Source organism: Triticum aestivum, chromosome 4D (assembly GCF_018294505.1).
Source record: "Triticum aestivum cultivar Chinese Spring chromosome 4D, IWGSC CS RefSeq v2.1, whole genome shotgun sequence".
Lineage (NCBI taxonomy): Eukaryota > Viridiplantae > Streptophyta > Magnoliopsida > Poales > Poaceae > Triticum > Triticum aestivum.
In genome coordinates this window covers 389,164,865-389,187,366 of record NC_057805.1, presented here as the reverse complement: position 1 = coordinate 389,187,366, position 22,502 = coordinate 389,164,865, and the positions used below count along the sequence as shown (strand labels likewise).

The 22,502-nt window shown below is 46.8% G+C and overlaps 2 protein-coding genes across 4 annotated transcripts; both read left to right on the top strand.

Annotated features, from left to right (window-relative positions):
- The first annotated feature begins 191 nt into the window (after window positions 1-191).
- Window positions 192-5,970, top strand: LOC100873113 (TSL-kinase interacting protein 1). Of its 3 annotated transcripts, XM_044519984.1 has the most exons (15): window positions 192-333; window positions 449-502; window positions 596-727; window positions 818-900; window positions 995-1,042; window positions 1,918-2,027; window positions 2,744-2,828; window positions 2,916-3,189; window positions 3,365-3,541; window positions 3,632-3,738; window positions 4,070-4,308; window positions 4,405-4,720; window positions 4,807-5,211; window positions 5,284-5,421; window positions 5,522-5,970. In XM_044519984.1, exons 3-15 carry the CDS (start codon window positions 628-630, stop codon window positions 5,702-5,704), a joined length of 2,265 nt encoding a protein of 754 aa, XP_044375919.1. In that variant the 5' UTR covers window positions 192-333; window positions 449-502; window positions 596-627; the 3' UTR covers window positions 5,705-5,970. The 3 variants fall into 3 exon arrangements, with proteins under 3 accessions (XP_044375919.1, XP_044375921.1, XP_044375920.1); XM_044519986.1 differs by having other exon boundaries at window positions 272-502; window positions 3,635-3,738; XM_044519985.1 differs by having other exon boundaries at window positions 272-502.
- A 5,022-nt stretch (window positions 5,971-10,992) lies between these two features.
- LOC123100097 (uncharacterized) lies at window positions 10,993-12,383 on the top strand. The gene is made up of 4 exons (XM_044522077.1): window positions 10,993-11,140; window positions 11,294-11,457; window positions 11,578-11,866; window positions 12,008-12,383. Exons 1-4 carry the CDS (start codon window positions 11,120-11,122, stop codon window positions 12,083-12,085), a joined length of 552 nt encoding a protein of 183 aa, XP_044378012.1. The 5' UTR covers window positions 10,993-11,119; the 3' UTR covers window positions 12,086-12,383.
- The last annotated feature ends 10,119 nt before the right edge of the window (window positions 12,384-22,502 follow it).

Here is a 22,502-nt window from a genome sequence, read left to right as displayed (position 1 = left end):
CTGATTTGTCTAGACATCAACAGGTTGGTTTAAACACTAATTTTTATTGTTGCGTAGCACGTTTCACTTTATGGAATACACCACAACACATATATGCAACTTTAGAAAGTTTGAGCTTGGATATTCCTCTTTAGAGATAGAAGGGCAGTAGTGTATTTTCCCCTTCTTTATCCAAAAAGCTAACAATAGGAATACAACACCGCAGCAAAATTCGTGGTATTGCAAGGGGACGGACGGACGGACCGACCGGCCGAGGGTCCAATACCACACTGTGACGTCGTAGGTTGTTTGGGCCATACCAGGGAGAAAAATAGCCGTGCGATCCAAAAGAAGGTACACGTGGCAACAGATCCCTCTTTCACCGATTGTTCTCATCTTTCATTCCTTAATTTTCCCCAATTCCTCCAAATCCCTAACTCCCCAATCTCAAAATTTCCTCAAACTGTAGAAAATTTTGTCCCAAATCGAAATCTTCTAGCGGCTCTCCCCGATCGGCACCACGGTTCTCCTCTCTCTTAGCATGTGCAATTCTTGGATCTGTTCTTCCGTTTCGTAATTATTCGATTTTTCTTTCTCTCGCGTGAAATCTAAGCAGAGAAATCTCGGGATATTTGCGCCGCGAATGTCATGGAGAAGGAGGTGTGTGAAGAGATGAGTCCGCCTCCTCAGCCTGTTGATTTGCCAGATGCCACTCCGCCCTCTGCGTCCGATCCCAGTCAGAAGCCTGGTTCGTTTCCCCACCATTTCGTTCCCCTGAACTCCTCGTTTGCTTGTGCTGGATTTTCCTGATCTTTTTGCGCCATGTTCATCTTGATAGCGAAAAAGGCGACGCGACAATGGGCCGCATGGACACGCCAAGAGGAGGAGAGTTTCTTCAATGCTCTGCGCCAAGTAGGAAAAGTAAGATGCATAATTTCCGGATGCAATGTTACGCCGTGATTTCCAAACTGCTTTAGTTGATAGATGGATAACATCTTGTCTTTGTTGTTGGTAGAATTTTGAGAAGATTACCCTACGTGTCCAGAGCAAAAACAAAGATCAGGTACATGTTCTTGGTTTTTTAATATGCTGTACATAACTAATTAGGAATTTGGAAGGAGAGGAAAATACATCTGAGACCGTAAGTCAAACTGTGCACGAACTGCCCTAAAGGATTCTCAATATTTATGAGAAATAGAATTGGGTAAGCACATTTTATGTTTAGAATCTGGAAGCAAGGCATAAGGGAAATCATTTTTATTACTAAGGCCTTTGTTATTTGTTTACATAGCACCACTATCCCCTTGGTATAAACATATGAAGCCATTATTGCTTAAGCTGCTCTTGTGGTAGCTGGGGAAGGGTTGCAGGGAGGGAGAATCACAAGTTTCATCTCAACAATACAATGATGATGAGCTCCTTTCACTTGCAACCGATGTCCCCTCCTTACAGCCACTCACCCTCCTAGCCTGCAGCTGATTTCACTTCCTAATTTTACTTCAAGTTTTGTGGTTGGACAACTTCAAACCCCAGGCCATGAGATTTAGAAACACCCCACCATGTCACTTATTATTTTCCTGTCCTAATCACAAGCGTAATATCTTTTGCCTTTTATTTTCCCTTATTATTTTCCTGTCCTAACCATGTTTGGCTACGAGGTGCATGCCTCAGTATCTTAGCATCTTGTGCGGCGAGTAGAAAATGCACAAGCCTCATCGAAGACGCTACACCTAGAGCAGCTTGAGGCATTTTGCAATGCTGCACGCTGCCCTAGTAAAGCGTGTTAAACTGGCCATTCCCAAGAAGACAAGTTTGGCTTTCTAGCTTTCTATGTTGGCAGATGCTTTGTCCTCGCGTATTGTCTTACAGATCACCTGTCTGACATAATTATAAAAATTCACATTAGCCTCAAGGTTCAATATTTATGTTGCAATACAGGTCAGACATTACTACTATCGCCTTGTTAGACGCATGAAGAAGCTTCTGGGTCCTGGGTTCTCACTTGATGCACGAAACTCCAAGGACACCATTGCTGCTATGCTCCGCTGGTAATTGAATGAGCCTTAATGATGTGCAATTAATCTGATGGGTTGTAGTTCAAACTACTATTTGTTTATTCAAGTTGCATGACAGGAAAAAATAGTACTCCCTCCGATCCATATTACTTGTGAGCGACAAGTAATATGGATCGGAGGGAGTAGTTGATTTTACAATGTTTCTGTGCTATATATTTCTGACATTGTTTTCCTAGGAGGCTTGAACTTTGGATAGTCATTGTAACCTACAAATCATGCGGTATATTTTGCAGCAATGCAGATTACACTTCTGGGGTATTAGTGTTTAGGAGCTAGAACTCTGAGGCCTTTATAGATCAATTGAGTAAACACCTTGTCATATTTACTATTTTGTTGTTTTTCCCAAAATGTAAGACCATTTTTGACACTCATACATTTTGGGACAGAGGGAGTATTACATTGTATGTTTTCTGTTCTGACTAATCAATCAAACTGATTTTTATGAAAATTTATAAGCTTCTCTTCCTCCTGCATTGCATAATTAATAACAATAACTGGGTGTGGATGCTTGGGACTAGGAGGGTGCTTATTGTTTGTATATTGACACGCAAAATGCCCCTTTTTTTCTACGTGTAAGAGGGAGAGGACACTGCCTGTTGCTAATAATTGTCGCTTTTCATTTGATCCTGTGTTGTTTCTTTTATATTGCATGAAAAAAAATACCGAGATAATAACTGAGTTTTATGCAGGTGGTCTCTTCTTGAGAAATTTAGCTGCAGTGCTTCAAAGCTACATCTGAAGCCTCGGAGATTCAAAACATTTGTAGATGCATTGGTCCGTTCTCTTCAAGATTTTACCCCAATATAAAGGTTGTTTATTTTGAGTAGTTCTGTTTCTCATGCAACATATCCTATTTTATAGGGAAATCAACTGATAAAGGACAGAAAAAGAACGAGAAGAAAGTGTTCACTAGGGGATACACGCTTATCTTCTTCATCTCCAGTTCTCAGCAAGACTCCGGGAAATCAATCTTTCGCAGTAGGACTCTTGCCCATGGATGCCCAAAATGGTAGCAAAGGAGCCTCTTCCAAAGGAGCGTTTATGAAACGGGTTGCAGACCCTAATTCTAACAAGTCAGGAGTAATCAGAGGAGACCTATCTGCCACAAGAACTGTGAGACAAAAAAGGAGAGCAGGTGATCACTTCTTTTCATCTCTTTTGATATGATGTATCCTTAGCCTCACTCATCTTTGATCGTATGAAATCTGCATGATTGACCAGTCTTGCTGGCCCAATTTATCATATGGGGGGATTCTATAGTGTTAAATATTCCTTGCATTAGTGTTGATAGCTGATGATTTGTGTTGTAGGGGGAGCTGGTGCGTGTGCGGCATATAAGAAATGGGAGAGAGCTGCCATGGCTGGTGTTTCTTTAGTTGCTGATGCAGCTGAGGAGCTTGAACGCAAAATGACGACCCAGAACTTGTCGTGTAATGCGGATGCAACTGTGCTAGCTTCATCACCCAACAATGTATCTACTGTTGATGGTATTGTTTCTAGTCTTTGTTCTGTAGTTCATGTAATTATTGGACTTAGATTAAGTCATGCTAACTCCTGATTTTTTTATTCTGTATTAGCAGATATGGGTACAAATCATATGAAAGAAGCAGATCCTCAAGCACCTTCAAAGCTGAAGCTGCAGTTATTTCCAATAAATGAAGCCACACGGAAGGCATTGGAGAAGGTAAATGTTTCCTTTTGCTAGCGAGCTGAAAAACCAATCACATGTTTAGCAACAGCTGCACTTGATACATTAGTTATTACTGGTTATTTGGTTAACTGTTAGCTCGAATTCTTAGATCCCTCTAGTCGGGAAAATATTCATGATATATGGAACATGAAGCACAAATAACTTTAGTAGTGCTATTTACGTTATGCATAAGCGTTTTTCTGCAGTGGGCATGCTGCTGGGTGTTGCCTAGTGCTATGGCTGTGCACACAGAGATATTATGTTCTTTTCTCATATTCTCAAACAGCACGAGCATGTTATGACATCCCTATCTCCTCTATAACAGGATGATCATAATCCACATCTGGAGCTCACATTAAGTTCCAAGAAAAAAATGTCTTCTGTTTTAGAACATCTGAATCGCAAGTGGGGCAACTCAAACATTGCATGTGGAGAGCTTGTGCTTTTCCCATATTGTGCTCATCAAGAGGATTTAGCTACCTATCAGAGGTGGACAACACAAGATACAGTTGCAGTGGCTGATGTCTTTTTTTCTGTGAATAGCCCCTCTATTTTCCGATTAAGGTATGGTGTTTCTGTGCTATATAAATAGTAATGTTCTAGACCATTAGTGGCCAGCCATATGATTGCTAACTGCTGTGTGAACTTTTTGTTGGTAAGGTATGGCTGGTTCTCCCTTGCTGAGCTTGAGGCAGGACTAAGTGAAATATCGTTGACCCGCTTTGAGAATTGCATGATACCAGAAGACATTCAGGTCAAATCTTCCTCAGAGGCCTGTGTGCAAAAGGATGGCACTTTACCCAGTGACTTCACTTCTGAGCAATCATCTAATAACTCAAAAGATCAGTCGCCATTATTGCTTGGTACACCATCTAGTACGGGCAAGAATGCTGCGGAAGAGCCTTCCATTAATACCTTTCCCTCTCAGTCTGGCGATCACAATCAAGAACAAGTTCCTGCAAACAAAGCTTTTGAGGTCCTTATTCCTGTTTTGTGCAACTGTCTTAAGTTAAAATTCTTATGGTTGATCTGTTATCTCTAATCTGTTCTATTATACTTCAGGTTGATCCTCAGATGGATTGTCTTGCAATATCGGAAGTAGATTGGGCAGATACCCTTACTGATATCAGTGTTGGATACTTGCTGACAGAAGCATCCAAGGCTGCTAATTTGGATTGTGAAGTGACCTCTATTGCCCAAAATCCTCTTTTCGATGAGAATCCGTGCAGCTATGACTCGTTTGATGCTGCTGTTGCCCTACATGCTTCTCGTTATCAAGCAGCAGAGCAGCCAGCTCATACATCCAATTCCACCATCTGGGGTGCAGAAGAAACATGTGATGAGTTCAGTTTTATGTTGGCCACAGCTAGGAAGCAACAAGGTTTAAACACTTCAGCTAGCAGCCCTCCTGATAGCGACAATGAAGTTCACTCTTCAAATTCAGAAGGGTTTCAAGGTTTTCTTCAGGTCGGTTGTCATTTTCAGGTTCTCAACAAGTTTTTACCTGTTCGACACCGTTAATTTACGTTCTTGTTGTAGGACTTGGCTGGAGGAGATACTCCTGGTAATCCTTGTGCTGATGATGTGAAGGCAATGGAAGAACTTTGTGCCAGATCACCACCTCAAAGTGACAATGATTTTGGATTGAAAGATCAGCCTCTAGATGACGTATTCTGGGTATTAGACGAATGCCCTAGCAGCACTTGTTATCTTTGCTGCAAACTAACCAAACTAGCTATGCCGAGACTTACATTTTTATCTTTGTTTCTTTTTGCAGCCCGAATCACTTGGACCACTGGACTTGGATATACCACCAATAAGATCCCTAGCTGATGAGTTCATCTTAGGAGACAGTCAAAATAGTTGGAGTCGGATGATGGAAAATAGCATGGATGCATTTCGAAACATGTCGTTCTTCGTGTCCGATAACAATGACTCAGTTCTTCCACCCATCATGTAGAGTTGTGGATGCTGGCTATGTTTGGCTAGGAAGGATACTGCCAATCAGGCATCCCGCCGAGGAGGAGGCTTTATATTGTCCAAGCGGGCTGCTTGTTGCTAATACAACATATGCGGACTTGCTGTGCCTTTGCAGTCCAGAGGGACGCATGTTGTTGTAAGGTTATAACATAAAATCGTGTACTATGTAAATCGGGTTGTTCCTGTACAAAAGGCACATACAAGCGCTTGGTTACAATAAAGCCTCTTCATCCGGATATTGTGAAATGAGCTTGGGTCAACTGGAGTTTGTTTTTTTATATACAAAAATTTCGACAAAAACATATTTGAAGTTAAAAATAAATCTTGCTTTTTGTCAACAAGTACATATACATTCATACGACGTACCTGCAAATTTCATAAATCAATGTGTTTATTTGAGGGCGGCAGGTGGTACCTCAGAACAACATTTTTTGATATTTGGGGTCAATGTTTTAGATGGATGGCGATGTTGATGAAGATAAGAACCATCGAATCAAAGCCGGTTAGATGAAGTGGCGCTAAGTTTTTGGCGTTCTCTGTGAAAAGAGGGTGCTAGAAAAGCTAAAAGGTAGGTTTTTATAGGACAGCGATTCGACTCACAATGTTGTATGGTGTGATATGTTCAACAGTTAGGTGTTGTGAAGATGTGCATGTTGCGATGGATGTGTGGCCACAAAAGAAAGGATCAGACATGAAATGTTGATATACGCAAGAGAGTTGAGGTAGCACCAATTTAAAGAAAAGTTTATCCAACATCATCTGAGTTGGTTTGGACATATGCAACACAAGCCTTCATACGCTTCAATGCATAGCGAATGGTTAAAGCGTGCTGATAATGTTTAACAGAGGTCGGGGTCAACTATGAAATGCATCGTAACCAAGGCCCCTTCTAGATAGTTTGTGACTTGGCTTATGCCCTGGGAGGCCATAAGCTGTTTTTTTAGGTAGTTGATTTTCAATTTGGCATCAATCCATCCCCTCTCCTCTCCCCCTTCGGTTTCTCCTAACCACGCATGGCAATGAATTAAACATATTTCATGTCTATTTAAGGAAAAAAAACTTGTTTGAGTAATATTGGTTTATTAATTGAGTAAACTTTGACACACAGCACACTAACACGAGGTACTAAGAATATAATGATCCTAACATAAATAAATTTAAATATAATTATCCTAATAATATTTTGATCCTGGAGGAGACACTCCTTTGAAGGATCTTTTACATTTTTCAACCTCTGTTGAAATATTCGCTTCTACAGTTCATTGAGAGCACCGATATAGAGTCCATACGTAATACTCGACCGGTCCATCTCTTAAATTTGCAGAAGTAAAAATAGAGAAAACGAATTGCAGTCAATGGTTACAATTGGATATATCATACAGATTTTCATATGGAAGACAATACTCTTTAACATATATCTATTATATATATAACCTCCATGCTCCCTAGAAATGGGGAGTGTTGAGTGCTCCGAGCTTTGTTTTTGTGGTGTCCCCTTGTCAGTTGATGGGGAGCGATGATTTGATCTAGGCATAGCCATAAAATTTAATATGAGCATTTTTATTTTATTTTCGTACCTCCATAGAAGAGCCAAGCTTGTGTTTCTAGGAATGTAGTATTGTCTACAACTTTCATATTCCCTAGACATGAGGAGCTGTGAGTGCTCTGGGTATTGATTTGGCAGTAGACCCCACATGTCAATCCGTGGAGAGTGATGATTTGATCTGGGCATAGCCGTGAAAATTCATATGAACAACCTTTTCTTTTTGTACCTCCATCGAAGAGCTAAGCTTCTGCTTCTAGGGAATGCGACATTGAGTTATTATTTGGGTGTCTTATTGTAATATGTTTAGGATCCCGGCTTTGTGTGTTGTCTGTAGAGAAACACGGTTAATTTTGGGTTTGCTTTTTCATTAATGGATTATTTTTTGTATAATCACTCGACTATTTATTTGTGAAATCGGTCAATTTGTCTACTGCACAGTTGCACTTTCAATCTTTTGGTAACGTGCAACAATATTCATTTGTTTCTTTACTTGCACATTTGATGTCCCAAAATTGTATGATCTATTGTACTTAATATACACCGGTTTGACCACCACGAAACTGTGGCATGCCACACTTATGGCATAAAAGTGGCAAAGTGAGGAGGGCAACCAAAAATGTAATAAAGATAATTTTCTCTTTGATAGCTTATATTTTCCATATCTATTAATTCGGTTGCTTTTATTCATGATATTAGTGGACTAATTATTTTTGAATATTCAGTCAACTGATCACCACTTAGAGCCTAGACATTTACATCCTTTTGAGTTCGACACCTGAAATTCACAACACAAAACATTATATTTACATATAAATGCACATATATGAGATATTTTATGTGCTCAAGTCATGATACCCTCACATGACATCAAAATGAAAGAAAAATTGAAGAAACATAGTAAGCCTTGGTGTATTAAAAAATCATGTGAAGATAAACTGCTGAAATTAATATGTAATAACATTAAACATGGTAATATCAAGAAAAAGAATATTGCATACGCTCAGAAGTTTGCATTGTATACAGGAGACTCTTGAACTCACCTATTATTCCAAACTGAGCAATTACAAATAGTTTTGCCTAAGCAAGGCTATGAGTTCTAGTATTCAAGTACAAGAGAGTTTCCTGGTTAATTTGAAAATAAAGAGGCAAAAACCATTAAATAAACATGTGAAAAAGCACATGCAAGAGGATGTAAACATAGTTAGGCTAGGCAAAACGCATAATGAGGGGACATCGTCTGACCAACACTATATTTTTCATCGTCTGACAAACACTATAATCACATGTAATTTGACTGAACTTGCAACTTTTTTTGGGTAACTCGATTTTTTGGGAGAAGGAACGGTTGGAGGAGAAAGAAAACTGGTTGAACGAGAGAGAAGGACGGTTATTAGATCTTAATTTAATGGCCTAGAAAACCGACTTATCCAAATTAATATTCAGATGACTCATGTATAGCCAGTCCCAATTTTACAAATAGCATCAGTGAAATAAACTAAATCAAATTATGATGGCAGCTAAAAACTGCATAGGCACCTAAACACCCATCAAAGTAGCAGGAAAGAAAACCGCTAATGACCAATGGAGGCCGAGCTCCATGGAGCTCAGTTTCAAAATATCATTTTCTACACCGCAAAAGAATTCGAATCTTTTTACAAAGATACATGCACATGCATACTATGTATGTGTAACATTTCATAAGATTATACTTTCACACGTGGGGTGAAAAAAAAAGATAAATATGTATTTCCAAAATGGGCCGACTTTTTTTTGTTGGGCCAGAATATTGTCTTTTTTGTACAGCATACATAATCATAATATTTTCAAACGAATTTTTACATGTTCATGCGGAAAACACTTAAGCTTCCATGGAATTTTTTTTTCAAATTTTTTTGGAACTTTTAAATGTGATTTTATTTATTTTTTAAAAACACACTCCATGGAGCTCGGCCACCAAAAAATCCGCACGCGAAAGAAAACGTCATCTTGTGGCTTATCTATGTACAACATAGCTACTTGTAGAACGACGTGCTTATTTGAGTTGGGAACCAAACTTGCAGTTCTTGTGTCAAGATGCATGCCTTCTAGCAAGCCCAGCACGAAAGAGACAATAATGAAAATTGAAGCAATAATCCTCCTTTTTCTCGTCCGAATTACTAGGAAGATTGAGTAGATTCGTGTCAATAAGAATGGATGATCAAACTCTCCTATACAGCCACCCCGTTTCCATCCAATATCTAAACGCAGGGTTGTAGGCCAGTCAATAACACAAGATCATTATGGGATCAAATCTTACGAATTTCAGTTGACGCAGGTGCCGTGCCAGCTGGCCCCTCCCCTCCCTCCCCGTATAACTCGGCCGGGTGTCCCTCCCCTGCCGTCTCACCCTCACCCGGCCGCCGTCCCTCTTCCACTATATAAACGCGCGGTGCAAGCGCTCGTGCAATTCATTCCATCTCCATTTCCTCAAATCCCAGCAATCCAAAAGCCCAGAGCAATCCAAGCTACAAGCCATGGATCCGCGCAACAAGGGGAAGGGGGTAGCCCCAATCCAGCCGCTCCGAGCCGTGCCCTCGGACAGCGCTGGCCGCGGGGAGGCCTCGTCGTCGTCGACGCCGCCGCCGCCGCCGCCGCCGCCACCGCAGCAGCAGCAGCAGCAGCGCCCGATTCAGCCCGTGCTGGGGCGGATGCCGCCGATCCCGCCGGTGGGTCTTTGGGACGAAGCGCTTCGCGCCAAGCCCGAAATGCGGACGATGGACGCGCAGACGCTGTACTTGCCAGGCGTGGCACGCGTCCCCGCCTCCGTTCCTCTGGCGGCGCCACCACCGCGGATCCCGCCGCCGCCGCCGCACCAGCATACGGCCGCACCAGCACCGTACCTCCAAGCTCTACTCTCCGGGCCCCGCCCGCCGATGGCGCCATCGCCGCATACGGCGAACTCCAGCACCAGCCAACAACTGAACGCCATGGATCCGCGCAACCCCCCCGCGCCCCCCGGCCTCCATCCCCAGCACCAACCTCGACATGATGGCGCGCAGGGGCCCGTCGTCGTCGAGGCAGCAGCCGCTGCTCCAGCAGAGGTACGCGGCGCCGACCTGGCCGCAACGCCACCACGCTCGAGGCTGGAGGAGGTCCGATCGCAGCTGCGCCAGGACCCGGTGGTGCTGGAGGAGCTGGCGATGTCCCCGGAGTCCTCGCCACTCGTGGTCCAACTGCTACTGCACCAAGAGGGTGGCGAGGACATTCGCCAGCGCGTGCTCGACGGATTCGTGCGCTACGCCGCGCGCAGCATCATGGGGAATGAGCAGGGGCATGCCGTGTTCTCCGCGCTGCTGGACAGCTTCCATGGGCGGCACAACGAGCTCGAGGCCATCGTGGGAGCCGTGCCCGACCTCGTCTGGATGTCCAACTATGGGTACGTTCACAGATCAAAGAATCCCTGCTATTTCAGTGCTGACAGTTTGATCAAAACTAATTTACCATTGGGATTCGCATGTCCAAATTACAGCACTAAATTAACATCTCCATCTATAGCATAGACGGCTAGCTAATCAGCTAAGCAATTTCGATCGCAGCACCTGCTGTGATTCTGTCGTGATATTATTACTGTGTGGGTACAACGAAACAAATTAAGTATGGTACTAGAGCTGTGCCCCGTGGGTGGTGAACCTTGCTGCTGAACTTGTGTTGCCTTCATCTGCATGATGCAGGATGGCCTCTCTGAAGCTGCTCATCACGGCTGTGGGCCGGCGACCCAGACTGCGCGAGCAGCTCGTCGGTCGCTTCGTGCGTGAAGACGTGATCCATCGCGGCCGTGGGCACGAACTGATTGTCCACTGTTTCACCAACATGGATTACGAGGCATCCAAGGTAAGTCCTGGGCTCCTGGCCGCAAGATCAGCAACCACTGGGATCAGTGATATGGAATTGCATGGACGCACCATAGATATGCTTGGCTAGCATCTGCATTTTGTAAAATATATACATACTCCATGTGTATTGATCGGGTTAGTGTCCTTTCAGTTCCTGATCAGGCACGCCCTGTGCACCATCGGATACATGCTGGATTCGGCGTCCGGGTTGGCGCGCCTGGCTACATGCTTCCGGCACGCGAGACCCGAGGAGCGCTGGCGTTTCCAGGGTATCGTCGTTAAATACGCCGTAGAAATGGCCATGGAACGACACAGGTAACTGTCTACACAATTCTCGCGTCAACTTGTCAGGTGATTCTCGTTGATTATACTGTACTCATTACCGACCGGCTCCCAATTCTCATGCATGAACTCGCCTCGCCACCACGTACGCAGCAACTACTTTGTGCAGCTCGTCCTCGACCATGGCGACATTCAGTTCAGGTGCGGCCTCGTGTACAAGCTCATGATGCAGTTCGCCAGCCTTTCCCTCCACCCGCACGGGAACTACCTCGTGCAGCACTGCGTCCGGAACAGAAGGACTGGTTCGCCACAGCACGATCTGCTGCCCATCGTGCTCAGTGCTTGTAATCGCCAGAGCATAAGAGAACTCCAAGGGCTGGTGCAGACCCCCCCTGCCACCTTCGTCCTCCACACGCTGCTCCAGACAGGCGAAGCTGTAACTGTAAGTAGCTTGCTAACTTAATCACCTCCTGTCACATACATCTCGACTTGCATCGCATGTCAGTCGTTTAAGTACGTCTTCCTCATGGATATATCGGTGCGTTCATAACATGTTTGTGATGGTCATCTACGTACGGTGCAGCACTCCCGGGAGTTGACGCAGAACCTGGAGCGGAAAATCAACGACCTCCTCTGGCGTGCCCGGAGATACCGTCGCTGATGGTGATGAGCTGCGTAAGAGGGTGCGATGGTAATGGGCGCCGTCGTCTTAGGTTCGCCCCATCAGATTACCTTACGATCATGTGCTCTGTTGCCTGCATTTTTTTTCCCGATAGGCCGCTAGATGCATGATAACTGTCTTTCGCGCGTATCCACTGTTGTCGATCTGGAACCAGCTCTCTCGGATGGTTACCGTGCATGTATGTACCTGATGCGATATGCATGTTGCTGGAACTTGGTCTTATCTAGCCTGACTGAGGATGTTCCTCTTCCCTCTTTGATGTGAATCTAGTGTGTGTGCTAGTACTTGGTCCTACTAGATATGATGTCAGGTCCATGAAAAAATTCCTTGCAGCAAAGAACGTAAGCAGCCAATTTGCCTCTGCTCGCATGAATGATCATTTGAAGTAAATATAGCTGTCGGACTTTGTATATATTTGTTCCATAGTTTGAAAACCAGGATAAAAATGGCGTGAGACTTTCTTGCGTATGCTTGTCAACATTTGATTTATGAATTGTTGAGTACCTAGCATCACGCACGCATAAGAATATTGTAATCTCCGTTTTCTGTTAAGCATTCCATGTGAATGTTCTAGCTTATCACCTTTCAAAACAAAAGTGAATGTTCTAGCTTAAGCCTTGCTCGTTTCCGTCCGCGCACCCCCGCGTGGTTTGGGGCCAAAACCCCATGGATCCACGGGATCGCCACTGCCAGAGAATAATTCCGACCGACCTGTTTCTGTGCATTCGGTTTGTTAGACTGTATATATGTAGCCTCTGTATATTATATTGTATCCCTTGGGTACCTCTATATAATGAGATAGCCACACCTCGGGTTAGGGTGTCGAGCAGTTCCCAAACCATATGTTTTACTTGGTATCAAATTAGGTTACGATGTCTTCCGCCGCCGCCGCCGCCGCCGCCGCCGCCGCCGCCGCGGTGTCGGCCCTCGCCACTGCCTCACCGTTCCTTGCCCCGCAGCCTCTCGCGATGGCCTACGGTGCCTCGTCGTCGTCTCGCTCCCCGATCGGATCGGGAGACCGCGGCGCCACCCCGACCGGTGCTCCCTCTGGCGCTGCTCCTCATGCGGGCGGCGTTCCTGCGATCTATGGTGGGCCGCCGCCGCCGTCGTCTTGGCCGGCGCCGCCCCAACCCTATGGAGCGCCGCCGCCGCCTCATCACTACTACGGCGCTCCGCCGCCGCTGCCCTACTCGGCGCCCGCGCCGCCCCAACCCTACCTGGCGTCCTCCCCGCACCCGCACGGAGCTGCGGCTGCCTCGCCGCACGTGGCTTCGGCTGCGGCAAACCACGGTGTCCCCGCGGCACCCTACAACGGTGCTCCCGCGGCACCCTACGGCGCCCCCGCGACACACTACGGCGCTCCCGGGGCGGTTTCCCCCGGATCCTACCCGCCCTACTCGGCGTATCCAGTACATCCTGGGGCGGCCTCGTCGATGGGCCTGTATGCATCGCCGCATGCCCATGCTGATTCGGCCACGGTGCCTGCGCCGTTCTACTTCTCGCATCTGCTGCCGGTGAAGCTCGCGCCGGACAACTACCTGTCCTGGCGTGCCCAGGTGCTCCTTCTTCTGCGTAGTCGCTATCTGGAGGGCTACGTTGACGGATCCATCCCGTGTCTGCCCCCTCACCACACGGCGTACCACACCTAGGTGGCTCAGGATCAGGCCATCCTCTCCGCCATCCAGTCCTCGCTCACCCCGAGCGTCTCGTCGCTGGTCATCTTCGCCGCTATGTCCCGGGAGGCGCGGGTGGCGCTTCACACCAGTTTTGCCTCTCTGTCTCAGGCGCGTGCTCACTCTATACGCACTGAGCTGGGTGAGACAAAGCTTGGTGACCTCAGCATCACCGACTACTTCAACAAGATGCGGGGTCTCGCCGACACGTTGGCCTCAGTTGGTTAGTCGCTGCAGGATGAGGAGTTCACCACCTTCGTGCTTAATGTGCTTGATGATGATTATGACAATCTCATTGAGAATGTTCATGGCCGCGATGACCCGCTTCCACCTCGTGAGCTCTATGCACGTCTGCTTGGCCGTGAGCAGCGCATTAAGGCGCGCCGGGCCTCCCCCAGTTTCGCCTCCGCCAATGCCGCAACTCGTGGCAAGCCCCAACGGTCATCATCTTCAGGAGGCAGACTGGCGCCGCCTTCACAACCGGCCTCGCGGGGCAGTGCTCCGACCATCACGGGTGGTAACCGGCCGGTGGCGTGTTGCTCTTCTTGTGGTGCCCAACAGGCCTGCTAGTTGTGTGGCCTTGAGCGCCACATTGCCTCTCGCTGCCATCGTCGCTACAAGCAAGATTTTCTGGGCCTCGGCAACAATGGCAAAGGGAACGACAAGCAGGCCGCCGCCGCCGTGACGAGTCATGATCATGGCCGTACTCCGTCTTACTCAGTTGATCCTGCATGGTACATGGACACTGGAGCTACCAACCACCTCACCGGTGAGATGGGTAAGCTCTCTACTCAGGAGCCATATCGTGGTCATGATCAGGTGCACACCGCCAGTGGAGCAGGTATGCGCATCTCCCATGTTGGTCAGGCCTCTCTCCTTGCACATAATTTTCGCACATTACATCTATCTAATGTCCTTCGTGTTCCTTCTGCTACGCGTAGTTTGTTGTCCATTCCTCAACTTACTCGTGATAATAATGTCCTTGCCGAGTTTCACCCTTTTCGTTTCTTTATCAAGGATTGGGACACGAGGGCCGTTCTACTTAGCGGTCGTCTTCACCATGGCCTGTATGCACTTGATGCGCCGCGCCCACCTTCCATGCCGTCCTCTCCTCAGGTGTTCAGTGGTGTTCGTGTGTCACCTACACACTGGCATGCGCGCCTTGGTCACCCGGCGGCTCCCATAGTTCGACATGTTTTGCATCGTCATGATCTACCAGTAGTGTCCAATAAAACTGCTGAAACAATTTGTGATGCCTGTCAGCAGGGCAAGAGTCATCAGCTTGCTTTTTCAGTCTAGTCGTGTTGTGAAACATCCTCTTGAGCTTGTGTTTTCTGATGTATGGGGTCATGCCCAGACATCTGTTAGCGGTCACAATTATTATGTCAGTTTCATTGATGCTTACAGCCGTTTTACTTGGTTATATCTTATTAAACGTAAGTCTGATGTGTTCGATGTCTTCATTCAGTTTCAAGCACACGTTGGGCGTCTTCTTAAGCAGAAAATCATCCATGTCCAATCCGACTGGGGGGGGGGGTGAATACCACAACCTCAAATTGTTTTTTAACAAACTTGGGATTTCGCACCGCGTGTCATGTCCTCATACACATCAGCAGAATGGTACTGCCGAGCATAAGCATCGTCACCTTGTTGAAACTGGCCTAACCTTACTAGCTCATGCATCCGTCCCGTTTCGGTTCTGGAGTGATGTTTTCTCTGTTGGAAATATGCCCTAGAGGCAATAATAAATAGGTTATTATTATATTTCCTTGTTCATGATAAACGTTTATTATCCATGCTAGAATTGTATTGATAGGAAACTCAGATACATGTGTGGATACATAGACAACACCATGTCCCTAGTGAGCCTCTAGGAGACTAGCTCGTTGATCAATAGATGGTTACGGTTTCCTGACCATGGACATTGGATGTCGTTGATAACGGGATCACATCATTAGGAGAATGATGTGATGGACAAGACCCAATCCTAAGCCTAGCACAAGATCGTGTAGTTCGTTTGCTCAGAGCTTTTCTAATGTCAAGTATCATTTCCTTAGACCATGAGATTGTGCAACTCCCGGATACCGTAGGAATGCTTTGGGTGTACCAAACGTCACAACGTAACTGGGTGACTATGAAGGTGCACTACAGGTATCTCCGAAAGTGTCTGTTGGGTTGGCACGAATCGAGACTGGGATTTGTCACTCCGTGTAAACGGAGAGGTATCTCTGGGCCCACTCCGTAGGACATCATCATAATGTGCACAATGTGACCAAGGAGTTGATCACGGGATGATGTGAGTTACGGAACGAGTAAAGAGACTTGCCGGTAACGAGATTGAACAAGGTATAGGGATACCGACGATCGAATCTCGGGCAAGTAACATATCGATAGACAAAGGGAATTGCATACAGGATTGATTGAATCCCTGACATCGTGGTTCATCCGATGAGATCATCGTGGAACATGTGGGAGCCAACATGGGTATCCAGATCCCGCTGTTGGTTATTGGCCGGAGAACGTCTCGGTCATGTCTGCATTGTTCCCGAACCCGTAGGGTCTACACACTTAAGGTTCGATGACGCTAGGGTTATAGGGAAAGTATGTACGTGGTTACCGAATGTTGTTCGGAGTCCCGGATGAGATCCCGGACGTCACGAGGAGTTCCGGAATGGTCCGGAGGTAAAGATTTATATATGGAAAGTTATTGTTCGGGTTCCGGGAAAAGTTCGGGTTTTTCGGTATTGTACCGGGAAGCTTCCAGAAGGTTCCGGAGGATTCCGGAGGGGTCCGGAGGTCCGGAAAATGTTCCACCACGTCCAATACAGCAGCATGGGCTGTAAGGGGGTGCCCTAGCCTTAATGGGCCAGGGGCACCAGCCCCCCCAAGGCCCATGCGCATGGGAGAGGGGAAACCCTAAGGGGGAGGGCCTCCACTTGACTTGGGAGGCACTCCTCCCCCCTTTGGCCGCCGCCCCCAACCCTAGATGAGATCTAAGGGGGCCGGCCCCCTCTCTCCCCACCTATAAATAGTGGAGGGGTGGGAGGGCAGCGACCACCCAAGTTCTGGCGCAGCCCTTCCCCTCTACCGAGTCCTCCTCCTCTCCCGCGGTGCTTGGCGAAGCCCTGCGGGATTGCCACGCTCCTCCATCACCACCACGCCGTCGTGCTGCTGCTGGATGGAGTCTTCCCCAACTTCTCCCTCTCACCTTGCTGGATCAAGGCGTGGGAGCCGTCACCGGGCTGCACGTGTGTTGAACGCGGAGGCACCGTTCTTCGGTGCTTAGATCGGAATCAACCACGATCTGAATCGCTACGAGTACGACTCCTTCATCCGCGTTCTTGCAACGCTTCCGCATCGCGATCTACAAGGGTATGTAGATGCACTCCCCTTCCCTTCGTTGCTAGTAAACTCCATAGATTGATCTTGGTGATGCGTAGAAAATTTTGAATTTCTGCTACGTTCCCCAACATTCTCCACAGCTTGTTTTCTCATAAACAGGCTTCCCTCGAGACTTCTAAAAACGCAAACCCCTCTTGAGCTTCTACTTAATGAGATTCCAGACTACACATTCTTCAAAGTGTTCGGGTGTGCATGTTGGCCTCACTTACGTCCATACAACAAGCGCAAGCTAGAGTTTCGGTCTAAGAAGTGCGTTTTTCTCGGGTGTAGTTCTCTTCACAAAGGGTACAAGTGCTTGCATGTTCCTACCAACCGCGTCTACATCTCTCGTGACGTTGTGTTTGATGAAAATGTTTTCCCTTTTCGTGCACTTCCGACTAACTTTACCACTTCTACACCACCGGTGCCCGTGTCCACACCTACGCCTGATCAATTTGTGGATGTTGCATATGCCCCTGCGTTGCTTCCTAATCATGCTGCAGGTATTGGACGCGGTGCCCGGCTCGAGCTACTTGATGAACAGGTCACCGATGAGCTTCCTGATCGGGACGTGCATGCGCCATGCAGGATGGGCGGCACCCGCCAACCCGTCCCCGTCTCGCCTGTGGAGGCTCCCCCGCCTGCCTCGCGGGCGCCGGGTCGGCCTGGCTCCACGCTGGCCCCACGGGCGCTGGGCTCGCCAGCGCCAGTCTCGCCTGGCTCACTGGCCTCGTCAGCACCAGCGGCCTCGCCAGCGCCAGCTTCGCCCGACTCACAGGCCTCCCCAGCGCCAGCCTCGCGTGGCTCGCCCGGGCCACTGGCGGGCCTCTCGCCCGGGCCGGCTACTGCTGCCACTGGTCCGGAGGTCCAGTCACCTGCTCCGGCCAGGTCTGCCCTGGCGCCCGGGTTGCCGACCAGCCCTGTTTCGGTCACCGGTGAGCCCGGCTCGCCCGACTCGGCGCCGGCCTCGTCCACATCCTCTGCTACACCGACTGTGCCAGCAGAACCTGCTGTCACGCTTCGTCCTCGCACACGGAGCCAGTCCGGTGTCTTTTCTCCAAAGGAACGCGCGGATGGGACGGTTGCGTGGCTTGCTGCGTGCATGGCTCACACTGCTGCCGATCCCACTGCAGAGCCTTGTCACTTTCAGGCTGCACTGAGTATTCCTCATTGGCGTGATGCAATGGAACAAGATTTTCAGGCCCTCCCAAAGAATGATACTTGGCGTTTGTTCCTCCAGTGTCTGGTGTCAATGTCATTGATTCCAAGTGGGTTTTCAAAGTCAAGCGACATGCTGATGGCTCCATTGAACGCTACAAGGCACAGTTAGTTGCCAAGGGCTTCAAATGGTCTTGATTATGAAGACACTTTCAGTCCAGTCATCAAGCCTACTACCATTCGATTACTATTGTCTCTTGCGGTTACTCGTGGATGGTTCCTTCGTCAGCTTGATGTGCAGAACGCTTTCCTACATGGCATTCTGGAGGAGGAGGTTTATATGCATCAGCCACCTGGTTTTGTTGATCCGACACGACCTCATCATCTCTGTCGTCTGGTTAAGGCATTGTATGGACTCAAACAGGCTCCTCGTGCATGGCATGCTCGTTTTGGGTCTGTTCTTCGGGCTCTTGGGTTTACTCCCTCCACTGCTGATACGTCACTGTTTCTCCTTCAGCGCCCTGAGGTTACGATGTATCTCTTGGTTTATGTTGATGATATCATCCTCATCAGTTCCTCTGCTGCTGCTGCTGATTGCCTTGTGATTGCTCTCCGTGATGATTTTGCTGTCAAGGATTTAGGTACTCTTCATTTTTTCCTTGGTCTTGAGGTTTCACGGCCCTCTGCTGGTTTGACTCTCACTCAGAAAAAGTACTCCTTGGACTTGTTGCGTCGTGCTGGAATGCTCAAATGCAAACATGTTAACACTCCGATGTCTGCCACTGATCGGTTGTCTGCTCTTGATGGTGACTCTCTCTCGTCTGATGTTGCTGCTGAGTATCGCAGTGTCGTTGGTGGTCTGCAATACCTTACTATTACCAGGCCTGATATCTCCTATGCAGTCAACCGTGTCTGCCAGTTTCTGCATGCACCCAGGACGTCTCACTGGTCGGCTGTGAAGCGTATTTTGCGCTATGTCAGTCTTACTGCCTCCTATGGTTTGCTTCTTCAGTCTGCACCGTCGTATGAGCTCTCGGCTTTCTCTGATGCAGATTGGGCTGGTAGTCCAGATGATAGGTGATCCACGGGGGGTTATGCGGTATTTCTGGGTCCTAACTTGATCGCCTGGAGTGCTCGCAAGCAAGCAACAGTGTCTCGCAGTAGTACTGAGGTTGAGTACAAAGCTATTGCTGATGCGACTGCTGAGATCATATGGGTACAGTCTCTGTTGAGAGAGCTGCGTGTTCCTCAAGCCCGTCCTCCGGTCCTGTGGTGTGACAACATTGGTGCTACATATCTTTCTTCGAACCCGGTGTTTCATGCTAGGACAAAACACATTAAGGTGGATTATCACTTTGTTCGGGAACGTGTTGCACAGAAACTACTTTGTATCAAGTTCATCTCGTCAAAGGATCAACTTGCTGACATCTTCACGAAGCCTCTTCCACAACCACAGTTTGTAGGCTGTAGGCGCAATCTTAACTTGCTTTGTACTTCAGGACATAGTTAAGATTGAGGGAGGGTGTTAGACTGTATATACGTAGCCTCTGTATATTGTATTGTACCCCTTGGGTACCTCTATACAATGAGATAGCCACACCCCAGGTTAGGGGTGTCGAGCAGTTCCCAAATCATATGTTTTACACGGTTAAGCCCAATGTTGATGTTTCCTCGACCCAGCTCCGTCCAAACCAGATGGAAAAAATTGGTGTCTGCCCTCCCGTGGAAGGAATCCCCAAGCGAAGCGCGCACCATTTGTTCTAAATGGCCCCTTTTGGAACTTAACCACCTCACTGCCCCCCTTCCTCGCCCCGCGTTTGGACGTTTGGCCCCTCCCTGCCACGCCTAACCGTAGGCGATGAGGTTACATACTTACATGTGACATTAACTAATGGAAGGGTACGTTTGACTTCGGGCCGTTCATGGTCGTCGTTCTCCTTGCTAGTGTGGCAATGACCCTACACACTAGCCCGTTCACGCGTCACACTCACCGTGCCAAACTTATAGTCGTGTGTGTTTTCATACTCAGACCCGCTGAGAAATTGTTGGCGTAGATCATCGCACGTCCTGAACAAGCCCAACAGATAGCATCTATGTTTTTCGTATCTTCAGACCAGCGGAGATATTGTTGGCGTAGCTAGTCCCGTCCAGCCCAGTCAAACGGATAGGTGCGACAAGCATGGCATCTACTCTGCTACCCTCTGTACTCAAGCATAATCGAAAGGCGCGATAAGCCTATTAAGCGCTCTAGTCTTTGGAGTATGTAACCCTTCATGATTAATGCCCCTCTCTGATAGGGTAGACGTGCAGCTTCACATGGTTGCTCTCTTAAGTCTTCGCTCCGTACCTCCATTGCTATGAACATTATTTTTCTTTGTACCTCCATTGAAGAGCTAAGCTTCTGCTTCTATGGAATGTGGCATTGAGTTATGCTTTGAGTGTCTTATCGTAATATATTGAAGATCTTGACTCTTTGTGTTGTCTATAGAGAAACACGATAATTTTATTTTTTTTATCAAGGGACTTTTTCCTAAAACCAATCGATCGATCTTATTCATGAAAGAAATCACTTTTTTATTTACTTGCACTGTCGATCTTTTGCTAATGTGCAACCGTGTATTTGTAACGTGCAACAATATTCATTTGAATTCTTTAAATTTCATATTTGATTTCCCAAAATTATATGGTCTATTACACCTTTAACTAACACACACATGTTACACCTTCAAAATGTGCAAATTCTATACTTGTAATGTGCAATTGGGTTCGTGCTACTAAGTACTCCCTCCGTCCGGAAATACTTGTCGGAGAAATGGATAAAAATAAATGTATCTAAAACTAAAATACGTCTAGATACACCCATTCCTCCGACAAGTATTTTCGGACGGAGGGAGTATGTAAAGATAATTTATCTTCCATAACTAAATTTTCCACCTTTATTTGGTCGGCTGGTTTTATTTGCGATTTCACCAGACTACTTGTTTTTGAATTATAGTTGAACGATCACGAGTTGGAGCCTAAAAATTTAAATTCTAGAGCTCGACACCTAAAATTCACAATGCAAAACATTATATTTACACATAAACAGACATATGAGATCTTTAGGTGCCTACGCCATGCTACAAGGGATGCAAGTGGGGCGGGCTAGCGGACAATAGCATAGCACAAATGTAATGTTAATTTTAGGAAGGTGGTGAGTAAACTTGGAACTAATTTGTGAGTTTCACGAGACGAAGCAAGATGCCGCTTGCATCCGTACATGATACCCTCACACGAAATCAAAAGGAAGGAATAATGAAGAAACACGATAAGCTTTAGTGCATTAATCATGAGAGGATATACATGATTAAATTAATGTGTAATCACATTAAACACGGTAATAACAAGAAAAATCATTGCGTATATGCAAGCTTGCACTCTAGAAGTTTGCCTTGTATACCCCACTCTTGAACTCACCTATTATTTCAAACTGAGGAGCTATAAATAGTTTTGCCTACAAGGCTATGAGCTCTAACACTCAATAAAAGATGAAGAGAATTGCCTGTTAATTTTCAAATAAAGAGGCAAAAACCATTACATGAACATGGAAAAGAATACATGCAAGTGGTTGTTGAGAGTTAGGGGCATAAAGCAAAATGACGGGATATCGTCCGAGCGCAATTATAATGTCATAACTAGCATCAGCCAAACAAGCTAAATCAAATTATGAGACAAGATAAAATTGAACAGCCCTCAAAGTAGCAGGAAAAGAAAATTGCACATAACTACTCCCTCCGTCTCAAAATAAGTACAAAGTTGAGACACTTATTTTGGGACGGAGGGAGTACTGTAGAAGGATGTGTTTATTTCAGTTGGGAACCAAACTTGCAGTTCTTGTGTCAACGAAGATGCATGCCTTCTTGCCCAGCACGAAAGAGACAATAATGAAAACTGAGGCAATAATGTTGCTTTTCTCTTCGAAATTAGGAAGCTTGAGCAGATCAGTGTAGTAAATAAGAAGGGGTTATCAAGCTCTCCTCAAATACAGCCACCCCATCTCCATGTGGGCCAGTCAAGAACACAAGATCTTTTGAGACGACGACGGGTACAATCAAATCTTAACGAACTTCAGTTGATGCGGGTGCCGTGCCAGCTGGCCCCTCCCCTCCCTCCCCGTGTAACTCGGCCGGGTGTCCCTCCCCTGC

What these genes read in the sequence shown, in the direction of transcription:
- LOC100873113 (XM_044519984.1), top strand. Translation starts at nt 628, where the DNA reads ATGGAGAAGGAGGTGTGTGAAGAGATGAGTCCGCCTCCTCAGCCTGTT. An exon ending in AGAGCAAAAACAAAGATCAG is followed by an intron (nt 1,043 to 1,917) that starts GTACATGTTCTT and finishes GTTGCAATACAG; the next exon opens with GTCAGACATTACTACTATCG. An exon ending in AAACATTTGTAGATGCATTG is followed by an intron (nt 2,829 to 2,915) that starts GTCCGTTCTCTT and finishes CCTATTTTATAG; the next exon opens with GGAAATCAACTGATAAAGGA.
- LOC123100097 (XM_044522077.1), top strand. Translation starts at nt 11,120, where the DNA reads ATGGATTACGAGGCATCCAAG. An exon ending in ATGGCCATGGAACGACACAG is followed by an intron (nt 11,458 to 11,577) that starts GTAACTGTCTAC and finishes CCACGTACGCAG; the next exon opens with CAACTACTTTGTGCAGCTCG. An exon ending in AGACAGGCGAAGCTGTAACT is followed by an intron (nt 11,867 to 12,007) that starts GTAAGTAGCTTG and finishes CGTACGGTGCAG; the next exon opens with CACTCCCGGGAGTTGACGCA.